Source organism: Alnus glutinosa, chromosome 14, assembly GCF_958979055.1.
Source record: "Alnus glutinosa chromosome 14, dhAlnGlut1.1, whole genome shotgun sequence".
Taxonomy (NCBI): domain Eukaryota; kingdom Viridiplantae; phylum Streptophyta; class Magnoliopsida; order Fagales; family Betulaceae; genus Alnus; species Alnus glutinosa.
Window position 1 is genome coordinate 402267 of NC_084899.1, and position 13052 is coordinate 415318.

The 13052-nt window shown below is 36.5% G+C and overlaps 1 protein-coding gene across 1 annotated transcript; it reads left to right on the top strand.

The window, feature by feature from the left end:
* Positions 1 to 1996: 1996 nt before the first annotated feature.
* LOC133857177 (auxin response factor 19) lies at positions 1997 to 12544 on the top strand. The gene is made up of 13 exons (XM_062292327.1): positions 1997 to 2817; positions 4436 to 4548; positions 4656 to 4751; positions 4838 to 4894; positions 5007 to 5162; positions 5269 to 5353; positions 5545 to 5635; positions 5712 to 5876; positions 5981 to 6176; positions 6654 to 6792; positions 8254 to 10127; positions 11435 to 11625; positions 11718 to 12544. The coding sequence occupies exons 1-13, from the start codon at positions 2775 to 2777 to the stop codon at positions 11890 to 11892; spliced, it is 3381 nt and encodes a 1126-aa protein (XP_062148311.1). The 5' UTR covers positions 1997 to 2774; the 3' UTR covers positions 11893 to 12544.
* The last annotated feature ends 508 nt before the right edge of the window (positions 12545 to 13052 follow it).

Here is a 13052-nt window from a genome sequence, read left to right on the forward strand (position 1 = left end):
CTTTTTCATGGGTCAAGAATCAAATATTAATAGCTTATTGACAATTTTAAAGATAAAGTGGTTGTTTTTCTATTTTTATTTCTTTTTATTGGAGGGTGGAGGCCGGTGGGGTAAGGTTATGGATTTGGGATTTGAGAGAATCGAGTTTCATTATGCTCTTTTTTTGCCTTCAAAGTTATCTTATTTTACAAGAAATAAACACAATCTGTTGAACATTTTTTAAGGTAAAGCATGAGAGTTATTACGTCTTTACCTTGAATTATTGCTTATTTTAAAAGTTAAACTTTATATAAAAAAAAATTGATTAATTGCAATCATTGAATTAGTATACTCATTCTTTTTAATAAGTAAAGCATAATGTGTAAAATATTTAATTAAAATTAGAGGTAAATGATAAAAACACAATTCTAATTCATCATCTTAGCTTTGATACTATATTAAATCATTACTTATTATAAAAACATAAATTAATAGGAAATAACTAATTAAATCATTGTAAAAGAATAATGTCATAGATCGTGCATTTTTTCATGTTCGGATTTTTTTTGGTTGAAAAAAAAAGGTTCAAAAATGTAAAAATGTAAAATATAACAAAAAAGCAAAAGTAAGACGTAGAAAAAAAACAATGAATTACGGGTAGTTCGTAGTTTCGGTGTTAAATACCTACGTTCACTATTATGAATTAGCTCAAGGGTTACATTGTGTTCATTAACTTGTTTGTTTACAATACAAATATATCTATTTATAGGGTTTTGAGTAAATACAAAATATAATAATCAAATCTCAATATTTGATTACAATTAACCCGTAAATACATAATATTTTAATATCAATCAAATAAGAATATACGAAAAATATATATATTCTAAAAACAAAGAGCAGAGGAATTGGAAACTACCCTTTTATTTTATTGACATTTTATTTATTGAGTAAAAAAATTTGAGTATTCAGCTTCCTTTCATCCGATTAATTAGTAGATAGAGTGTCAAAGAATATATATATATATATATATATATTGAAGAAACTAGAAGAAAGTAAAGTAGGGCATGTGATACATGGAGAGAGTGGACGCGAAACAAGACTTAAGTCAACAAAGTTAACTTTAGTTAAAGTGATTTGATGATTCCCTAATCCTATACTTCAATTAATAAAACAAGAGATAATCACTAAAATCTTGTTTTTCATGAGAAAAAAGATGTGGTTCGGTGGGTCCAAACACCGGGAAAGAAAACCATATAATTATTTTTGAATAAACTTTTTTTTTTTTCTTTCAAATTAAGTTAGATATAATTTTTTTTTCAACCCAATTTATTAAATTAATATTTTTATTTAGAACATATAATTCTCACATATATTTTTAATTAAAAATTAACAAAACATGTGGCATTTTTCTTAAATTAAATTTTTGATAGTCTAGGAAGGTTCTTGAGCTGGTTGACGAGGCTAAGCATCGATGTTTGCCTTCAAGGATAATGTAAAAAGTTTTTGTTCAAATTATTTGGATTCAAGCAAAAAATTTCAATTCAATTTATTAAATTTAAATTTATCTCTAAAACACTTGCATAATTCTTACAAACCTTTTAAATAATTATTTTAAACCCAATTTCAACGAAAACTTTTTACATTATCCTTGAGTCAAACATGCATGTTTAGCCACGTCAACGAGCAAGAACCTTTCCGGACTATCAAAAAAATTACCGTTTATCTCAACAATGAATCTAGGTTAGAAATAATATTTTTATTTACAAACTGATGTAGATGTAGTAGTTCTAAAAGAATTATTGAATAAAATTTTCTTTTAATTATTTAATTTAATTAATATATATATATATATATATAAAATTAATGCTTTATTGGAAAAATAAATATAATGATTTGTTGGAAAAATAAAATGAAACTTTGGTAAACTTTTCTACAGGTGGTAATTTTTTAGTTTTAACCGTGACTGACTTGCTTCAGTTTGTTTCATATTCATGTCGGCTTCTTCACATAAAAGAAAGCTGCCTTTGCTTAGCTTTGCTTTGCTTTTTGTTCGGTCTCTGATATCTTCGGCGACAGCTCAGGTTCCCTCCACCTTGATCTTCTCCAGCTCGGACCCCAAGATACTACACCCTTTCTCTTCCTTTCCATTTCACAGCTTTCCATCCATTTTTCACCGCCGGTAACTTATTCGGTCACAGCCACGTACGGTGGCACTCTTACCCCAGTTGCTTGCAGAGGATTTCCGGTTCCCGAGCTTGGGGAATTTGGATTCCGAGGTGGGATTGGATTGGAATTGGAATCTCTTTGTCATAGTTCTTTATTTTCCGCAGTTGCTGATTCGAATCTTCAGCTGCAGAAAATCTGATTTTTAGGTTCTTTTGGGGAGTTTATTCTGGGAATTCAGAGTTATTATCAGTAAGCTTTGAGCTGTGGGTGTGAATTCTCTCCAATATTTGAGCTTTGTCTCTCTACCAAAAGAGAAATAGCTGGAAAAAGTGACTTTTTCTCTGCTGGGCTTCTTTAAGCTGGTGAAGTTGCATAGTTAAATGCTTCGGGACATAGCTAGTAGTGGGTTGTGTTTTGCAGTAGGGAGATGGGGTTTGATTGCAAGGATTCAATGTGAATAGGGTAGGCTTTGTATTGAGCATCGAAGGCGATTCTTAAAGCCCTTGTTGGTAATTGGGCAATGGGTTTCAACTAGAACTGTTTGAATGGTGTATATCTTAGTGGAACTGAGCAGGTGATTGAATTTCTTTCTTCATAGTTCGATTGGCTCCTTCATATCTATCAGCATGAAGGCGCCCCCAAATGGGTTTTCGCCAAATTCTGGAGAAGGTCTAGTTGCTTGATTCCACTTCTACAGTTTCAATTTTTTACTATATAAATATATATTTTATGTTATAGCTGTTTGTTTGAATTTTTCTCCTTTCAAATTTCTTGTGTGGGTTTAAACTGATTTTGATGCTTCAGTGTTATTCTCAGCGTGTAAGGTTGATAAAAGAGTATATATTTCGCTATGGAGTGATGGATTCTAGACTTCTAGTGGTGGAGTTTTCTTCTTTTGCTCCTATAAAAAAGAGAAAAAAGAGGGGAAAAAAAAAACCAAGATTTTCTGATGCTGCATCCATGAACTGTAGACAAATGGACTCCAGTTTGTTGTTTAAGTTAATTGTATCTCATGCGCTTTTTGATTGGTGATGTCAAGTTGTGAATACCCTGTGTCCGGATTTCGATCATGAATTCCAGGGTTTCTCTTTGGCCCCCACGGGGGGGTGTCTTGGGTAGCACACTTCATGTTCTCTTAATTGCTGAATTAACACTGAGGATTTTCAGATTTTTAATTTATTCACTTTTGATTGTATTACGTCTGTATTTTTTAAGTTCACCGTATAACTTGAACCATTTTATTTTAATTGTTTAGTAGAACGTATAAAATGTGATGATATTTAAGTTGATCTCTCTCTCTCTCTCTCTCTCTCTCTCTCTCTCTCCCAATTTGTTCTAATTACTTAGTTCTTTTTCAGCCAAAATTTATTTCTGCATAAATTAACTTCAGTTCAATAGTGGCATTGTTTAGATGTGCCTTTGAACAATGAGAATGATTACCAAATTTCAAAATATGTTGATGATTTGCTGTGAAAAGCTGTGAAAATGTGGATGCATGACTCCGAAATATAAAAATGTTTCCCTTAATTTGGAAAGCGGAGTTCTGATCACCTGTGAGTAGTAAAGCCACTGAGAGATCATTGTCTACATAGTAGAAAACTGACTTCTTCTTCTTCTTTTTTCCCTGCATTTGCTAGTGTTTTCATTTGGCATATCAGTAACCAGATAAATCAAAACAAGGTTCTTACGACAATTACAACAACGAACACGAGCAGGCTATTATGAGTCCCTATGGCACTCACTGATATTAAAGATTATTTGCTAATACAATAAATACTTTTCAATATTTAAGTCTTTGGGTCAACTATTATTTTAAGTATTTAATTGCGAAAACTGAACTTGTTATCTTTGTGGTTTAGTGATTATGAGGCCTTCCTCAGTGTTTTTGTTTGATCCCAGTTATTGTAATACTCTTTCTCCTAAAAATTTATGAGAGCATGGAATTAGTTTTTGGCTGTGCCCCACAACTATCTTAATATCAGGGTCTTGCAATAATGTTTGTGAAAGGAAAGCGTGAAACAATTTCTCTAACCCTTGAGCTTAATAGTAGCTGTTTAGCCCCTGCCTTAGGTAACAATTTCTCCTACAGTTCTCTAACCCTTGTGGGTTTTTGCAAATATAAATGAGTTGTTTAATTAGTACCATATCTGAAATTTGAAATTCTATTATCAAAGTTTCATAGGAATTAAATTAGTATGAAGTATTTGAGTATTTGACATTTATAGTTCTCTCATTATTTCTGAGGTTCTGTATGATGGTGATAACATTTTGTCTGGATTGAGAACAGGAGAGAGGAAGAGTATTAATTCAGAGTTATGGCATGCTTGTGCGGGACCTCTGGTTTCTTTGCCTCCAGTTGGAAGTCTTGTAGTTTACTTTCCTCAAGGCCACAGCGAGCAAGTATGCCACCTTTTTTCCCCCTTTCTCCCTCTTTTACTTCTATTGGAAATGCAACAATTTCAGGATTCTGGATTCTGATGGAGATTTCTGGCCACTGATTTTTTCAGGTTGCAGCATCAATGCAAAAGGAGACTGATTTCATACCCAACTACCCTAACCTTCCTCCAAAGCTGATTTGCATGCTTCATAATGTCACATTGCATGTATGAGAGTTTCCACAGTAACACTATTGTTTTAAATTAGTGAAATCTTATTGGGTTCTGATGCATATGTTTACATTTTGAATCAGGCTGATCCTGAAACTGATGAGGTTTATGCACAGATGACCCTTCAACCCGTAAACAAAGTAGGTCCGCTATTCAATTTGAAAATTAATATATCCATATTGAAACATTTCTCTTTTCACATGTAATCATGTATGCATATATAGAACATTGGTTGAAATGGCTGTTCTACAGTATGACAAGGAAGCATTACTGGCATCTGACTTGGGCCTCAAGCAAAGCAGACAACCTTCTGAGTTCTTCTGCAAAACTCTTACAGCTAGTGATACGAGTACACATGGTGGATTTTCAGTACCTCGTCGAGCAGCTGAGAAGATCTTCCCGGCTCTAGTTCGTACCAGTTTTTGAAATTTTAATTTGTTCCATTAGAGAATTCCATCTTGTACATCCAGTATCTATCTATCTCTCTAAGTGATCACCATTTTTTATTAAATAGGATTTTTCAATGCAACCCCCAGCTCAGGAGTTAGTAGCTAGAGACTTACATGACAGTCCGTGGACATTCAGGCATATTTATCGCGGTATGGATCTCTTCAGCACATTCATCCTCTCCCTCTTTCCTTTTCACTATGCCTGCTTATATATAATCTATTAATGTTTTCTTTTAGATCCATTGTTCCAAACGAAGAATTTGTATTAGATATTTTTATGGGTTGGATTATTGAAGGCAGGTATAATAATACATTAAAATTGCATAGTGTGTTAATTGCAGGCCAACCAAAAAGGCACCTGCTGACTACAGGTTGGAGTGTCTTTGTTAGCACAAAAAGACTCTTTGCTGGAGATTCTGTGCTTTTTATAAGGTATGAAACAGAGACGTAATAAGCTTAGAATATTTTCCCTCCCGTTACTAAGCTTAAATAATCCGGTTCTGTGTAGAGATGAAAAATCCCAGCTTCTCCTGGGCATAAAGCGTGCGAATAGACAGCAGCCAGCTCTCTCCTCATCAGTCATATCCAGTGATAGCATGCATATCGGAATTCTTGCTGCTGCAGCTCATGCTGCTGCAAATAACAGTCCATTTACTATATTTTACAACCCAAGGTACTGCTGTAAGATTTTTTAAGTTGTCATTATTATTATGTAATAAAGACAATTCAATAATTTTTCTATGACAAGTTCTGACAAAATACATTTAATTATGACAGGGCCAGCCCTTCTGAGTTTGTGATTCCCTTAGCCAAGTATAATAAAGCAATGTATACCCAAGTTTCACTTGGCATGCGATTTAGAATGATGTTTGAGACTGAGGAGTCAGGAGTACGCAGATACATGGGTACAATTACTGGTATCAGTGATTTGGATCCTTTGCGATGGAAAAATTCACAGTGGCGCAATCTTCAGGTATTCTTTAGCATATATAAGTTGGCTTTTAATAGAATCCATGGCACCTGTTAACAAGTAATAATATGTTACTGTGTTGTGCCTTCTAGGGTGTGTATTCATTACTTCTTTTCTTAGGAATTAGCTTTGTAGTTGCAACATGCATTTAGTATGTGTAGATAATCAATATAATGCATTTTAGGATGTTTCCAAGTTATATGGACTTGGCAACATGGTAATTTCTTACCAGGCCTAGTTCTCTAAATATATGCTAGCGTTGGGGGTTAAGGCGTAGTTTGTCATCCTGCTTAATTCTAGATCACTCAGGAGGTGTGCACTGTGGTTTTACATGTCAATCATTCTGGGTCCATTTAAGGGTGTACCCCTCCATGCCATTGAAATAGCTCTTTAGTTGGTATGTTGAAGTCAAAATTTATGGGCATTGTTAACTTTCTGTATCAGCTTACCTAGTCGATCAACGTTTCACATTTTTGACAGGTTGGATGGGATGAATCAACAGCTGGTGAACGGCCAAGCCGAGTTTCGATCTGGGAAATTGAACCTGTTGTAACTCCTTTCTACATATGTCCGCCTCCGTTTTTCAGACCCAAGTTTCCCAGACAACCAGGGATGCCAGGTAAACCATACCCCCCACCCTTCCTTCTAAAAGTGACGTTACAGTGTGTGGAAGGTGGCTCACCTTTGAGAAATATGATTTCATGCCTAATACAAAAATTTTAAACAAACTAGTTCCTGTAAAATAAGCAATGCATCTAAGAGCTGCATTAGGCACCTTAATATAATGGTTAAGTAAACTTGATCATTCTGGATCTAACATGATGGAAGGGATGAATTTTTGTTGGTTTGGATGAGTCATTTTTCATGAACTTTTTAAGAACCGAATTTATGTTTGCTTTGTTTATCATTTTGTTAATTGAATATATTGCAAATTGGTACCCTAATCATCTCGGGTGCTAAACATGGTATTTAAAATTAACTTCTTGTAACAATATAAGACTCTCTCTCTCTCTCTCTCTCTCTCTCTCTGGGGGTGGAAAAATCTGTTTTGCTGTGATGCAATTAAAAGTTGGACGTGTGTGTATGGTCTGTGTGGGTCTGTGAAAAATACAGATTGACACCAATGTTTAAGAAATGATGAATATCTCCATCTTTATCACAATTCAGATTACCAATTAGAAGAATGATTAAGCCAGACATCACAGTTATCAATACGAAAATCAAAGCAAGCAGAAAATAAATAAATACAAGATTTTGGTAACGAAGTAAAAACTTTTGAAGAACTCTTTAAAAGAAAAACCACTATGGGGGCCAGCCAACCCCAAAGGTATCCACTATAAAAGATTTATGTTACAAACTAGTCAATTTACAAAACCTTTGTAATTCTAGACTCAGCTTGCAACCACGGCAAACGGCCCATTCGCCTCCCACCGCACTGGCTTTAGAACTTTTGCCTTTCTTCTACAAGAATTTCCTTTATGAACAAACTTTGTCCGCTACAACTCAGAGCTCTGGTGACTGAAGGTTTTCTTTGGCTTGATTGTTAACACATAAGGAGAGGATGTATCTGTTTAGGTTCAAAATTGTTTCAGAATCTCTCCAAGAACAATGAACTACCACCTCTCTGCCTTCTGAAAACCGTGGGTCATTAGGCTTATATAGTTGAGGTGAAAACTTGGTTTTAAAAGCTAAGTTGGTTAATAATTAAAACTGTTTGCGGCTGTTTCGATTGATCCAAGTTTAAGTTCGATTGATTGAACTTTAGGGTTTCTGTTTCAATCAAACGAAAAACCTTTCTCAAATTTGTATGCGAACTGCTTCATCACTTTGATCGATCAAACTTGCGATCGAAGTCTTCAAATCTTCAATTCCTGCTTTTCTTAAACCCCATTTTATACCGACTCAACCCTAACCAAAACCTAAAATAATACAACCCAGACCACATGTTTTGACACATAATTTGTCAACATTAAAACCTAACAGTCTACAAACTCAAAGGACTATCACTTGTCAAAATCTGCTTGCAAAACTTCTCCTGCTGTATGTTCCATAATTGTAATCTTTGGAAGTGCTTTTACAGATGATGAGTCTGACATAGAGAATGCTTTCAAGAGAGCCATGCCCTGGCTTGGCGATGACTTTGGCATGAAGGATGCCTCTGGCTCAATCTTTCCTGCTTTGAGTTTGGTGCAGTGGATGAGCAGGCAGCAAAATAATCAGTTTTCAGCTGCTCAATCTGGATTTTTCCCATCCATGGTTTCTTCAACTGTAATGCACAATAACCTTAATGCTGATGATCCATCTAAATTATTGAGTTTTCAAGCCCCTGTCATGTCTTCACCAAGTCTCCAGTTTAACAAAGCAAATCCACAAAACCAAGTCAGTCAATTGCAACAGCAACCTGTCACATGGCCCCAACAGCAGCACCTCCAGCAATTATTGCAGAATCCTACTAACCAACAGCAGCTACAGCAACATCAGCAACAGCAAGAACTACAACAGCTGCCACAGCAGCAGCAACTGCAGCAACAGCAGCAGCAACTGCAGCCGCAATTACAGCAACAGCAGCCTCATCAGCAACTACAGCAACAGCAGCCTCATCAGCAACTACAGCAACAGCAGCCTCAACAGCAACGACAGCAACAACAGCAACAGATATGTCATCCGGGTCTTGTAAATAATGGTATTGTTGCTCCTAACCAGATCCCAAATCAGAGTTTGCAGCAACCAGTTCTATACTCTCAGCTTCAACAACAGCAAATACTGACAGGCAATACCCAATCTCAGCAGAGTATCCACTCTAACAGTAAAAGTTCATTGCAGTTGACATCTGTACCACAAGACTCGCAGTTTCAGCAACAAATTGAACCGCAATCATGTCTCTTACAAAGGCACCAGCAGCAGGCACAATTGCAACAGTCCCCACTGCAGTTGTTGCAGTTGCAACAAAGCCTATCACAGAGAGCACAGCAGCAGCCACAAGGCCTTCCGGAGCAACAAATTCAGTTACAGTTGCTACAGAAATTTCAACAGCAACAACAGCAGCAGCAATTGCTCCCCCCAGCAAGCTCACTTTTGCAGCCTCAGTTGCTACACCAACAGCAGCCCAATCAGCAAAACCAGCAAGTACAACAACTTCCTTTGTCTCAACATCCGCAGCAACAGCTAAGCAGCAATAGCTTCTCAACAGAGAAGCTTCTCAATGGTAATAGCTTCTCAACTTCTGCACTGATGCAATCTCAACAGATTCATTTGAACCAGCCTCAGAGCCAGCAGAAGCCACTTACAGCAATCGGAGCCCATTCTGGTCTCACAGAAGGAGATGCTCCTTCGTGTTCAACCTCACCTTCTACTAATAATTGCCAGGTTCCCCCATCCAACCTCCTGAACAGAAACCAACAAGGACCAGCCATGTTACTGGGGGATTCATTGGTTGAGCCTGCGAGTAATCTGATTCAGGAGCTGCAGAGCAAATCTGATATACAGATCAAACACGAGTTGCCTTGCTCAAAAGGACCAGACCAGCTAAAATATAAAAGCACCATCACAGATCAGTTGGAAGCATCCTCTTCTGGAACATCATATTGTCTGGATGCTGGTACCATCCAGCAGAACTTCTCAATCCCCACCTTTGGTTTAGATGGTGATGTCCAATCGCATCCTCGGAACAATCTCTCATTTGTAGCTAATGTTGAAGGATTGGCACCTGACACTTTGTTGTCGAGGGGGTATGACTCTCAAAAAGATCTTCAGAACTTACTTTCTAATTATGGTGGTACTCCAAGAGATATTGAAGCAGAGTTATCCACTGCTGGGATTAGCTCTCAGACATTTGGGGTGCCAAACATGCCTTTCAAGCCTGGATGTTCAAGTGATGTTGCTATCAACGACACTGGAGTTTTGAGCGGCGGATTGTGGGCTAACCAGAATCAACGAATGCGAACATTTACCAAGGTTTATTGATCTGCTTATTCTCTTTGCTTTAGAAATGCTTTACCAAGCGAGGTAGATTTTCCTCTTTTAACTTTAGCATTGGTTAGGTACAACAATATATTCTGCAAGTCAGTGCAGCCTTATTACCAAAAAGAGTCTCTTTTGATACCCAGCTGTGCTAACCTTCATTCAAAGTGGATCTGCATGCTTCATTACGTTTCCTGAGTGTATGAGTCTCCAGAGTTTGACACGACTATTTTGATATAATGCAATTTTATGCAGAAAGATGTTCTATTTTTAAAGTCAAATATCACTGTGTGTCTGGTAAAATTGAGCTCTTATGCATGTTTCAGCTAAAATTCTCTTCGAACTAAATGATCCTAGTTCTCATCTTTTTTCTTCCAAGATGCATTGCATGATATAATAGAGAGAGCTGTGGTAAAAATTGTTTGATTGATAATCAGTAAAATTAGATCAAGTTGCACTTTGAATATTACCTTCGCTGGGAGGATTGATCATTTAAGATGAGTCTTCTGAGCTCTCAGCATGGTTTTTTTCTTTTCTTTTTTCTTTTTCTCTCTTATGTAGAGAAACATTTTACTTCCTTTGTTGGTAGCACGTGGTATACTCTACATTGAGGCCACATACACATTTGATTCGTATCATGGAAAGATTCCTTTAGCTGAAGTGCTTATTACCGCATCATATTTTGCTTGTGGTAGGAGTTGAGGCTGCTACAAGTTCAAGTGTTTTATTTGATGAAACGTTTAGATGTGAGGTCAGGCGGAAATAAAAAATTTGGCTTCTAGTTTATCCTGAGTAGTGTTCCATATTCGATAATTTGTGGGGCCACTTGCACATATAGTGATAACTTGTTGGGCTGCTTACTCTATAACATGATTATTAGCTACCTAAATCTTCTTTTCAACTTAATTAAGAAAATCAAGTTGAAAAGCAGCAGAAGGCTCACTCACAGGCTTTGTTATTGTATTCTCTTTTCCCATCATCAGCTTATATTACTGTCAAATCTTTTTAGTTCCCAAAGGAGGGAGGGGAAGGGTTCTAAAGAGTTGTGTTTTATATATAGAGTTGTGTTTTATATATAGTTTTATCTTTGTATTCCATTTTGAAGAAGATTTATATTTAGTAATTCTATATGAAAGTGGTTTTAGTGAAAGCATGTTATGCAGTTTTCATTTCACTGTCTATAACAATTACTACATTTCCTATTTTGAGTGGGAATGAGTGCTTTAGGTTAGAACTTCAAATACATGGGGCACAGTTTTCGATGAAATTCTCTAATTCCTAATACTGCTTTACACCTGAAGGTTCAAAAGCGTGGCTCTGTGGGGAGATGTATTGATGTAACACGTTACAAAGGGTATAATGAGCTCAGGCGTGATCTTGCTCGCATGTTCGGAATTGAAGGGCAGCTAGAAGATCCACAACGGAACGACTGGAAACTTGTTTATGTGGATCATGAGAATGACATTCTTCTTGTTGGTGACGATCCTTGGGAGTAAGTTCAGCACCCCTAAAGTTCACTTTAGTTACTTCATTTTGATTTTCCAGTTTATTTTTCTTAACTAGCCATTCTCTGATTGCCCTCAGGGAGTTCGTAAGTTGTGTTCAGAGCATAAAGATATTGTCATCTGCTGAAGTACAGCAGATGAGTTTAGACGGAGATCTAGGTAATGTCCCTGTCCCAAATCAAGCCTGTAGTGGGACTGACAGTGGTAATGCATGGAGGTATGATGATAACTCTGCTGCCTCATTTAATCGATAGGGGTTCTCAAGAATGCGGTTTTCTGGCACAGATCACGGTTTGTTTAAGATTTTATCTGAGTATCTAGTTGCCTTCTCCCAGCTCTAGCAGGAGATGTAAAGGGAGCCTCTCCCCTCCCCCCCATAAAATATTAGTTACTTGGTAACAGAACAACGTTGTTATTGATCTTACCCCATAAACAAGACACCAAGTTCTACTTGGGGTTGGGGGGGGGGAGCTTTTCGTAAATACTGGTGCTGACTTTGAGCTCAAGCCGACATTCATTCCATGCTTGATCCAATGATCCTTGCACCTGCTTTCGTAGCTACTGTTAGCTTGGAAGGGGCGATTTTTTACGGCAAGATGCATCAAGAAAAAGTAGATGAGATGTATGATATGATTCCTTAACCCTTTCTTAACTGATTTGACATTCACTTTCGTGGCTGTTTGTATATGCTAAGATGGAGACAAATGTGCAACAGAATGTGCAGTAGTTGCAGTATGACTTCCGACCGGACATATTTATGCACCATATATGGCGCCATTTATAAGTTTTGTAACCAGTGCTTGCTATTTTCCCACGAGATAATTACTGGACAGTTTCATCTTCAGGGAAGAAATTCAGATTACAATTATGTTCTCTTTCAACAATGCAATAATGCTCTTCTAGTGAGATTTTAGTGTATCATATTCATAGCGATGCTGTAGTGTAGATGTCCTGTTGACGTGGTGGGGTAAGTATTGTGAAATGGTATGATAAAAATGTGAAATATGACATTACTCTAATGAAAAATATTAAATACTATACTCATCTCATTGTGCCGATGTAACAATGCACATTAGTCCTTTTTTTTTTAACACTGCTACATCAGCCCAAGGCCAATGAAATGAGAATGTAATATGTAGCATTGCACTTTACTCTTATAGATATGGACTCTTGTTTGGCAGAATTTGGTATTTGTTCCCTAAGATTGTGGAAAAATATATAAGTAATTCAATTCCATTAGAAAGCCCTAAAAAAACTATTGCACACTTTCTAAGTAATTTAGTTTTATTAGAAAGTGAGCACAATCTAGTACACAAAAAGGATATAAAAGCGTAGAACAATTTTAGCTAGCAAACAACAAATCGTTAGTTTTTTTTCTCTAGCTTTTTCTTTTTTTAAAAGGAATTTACACAAG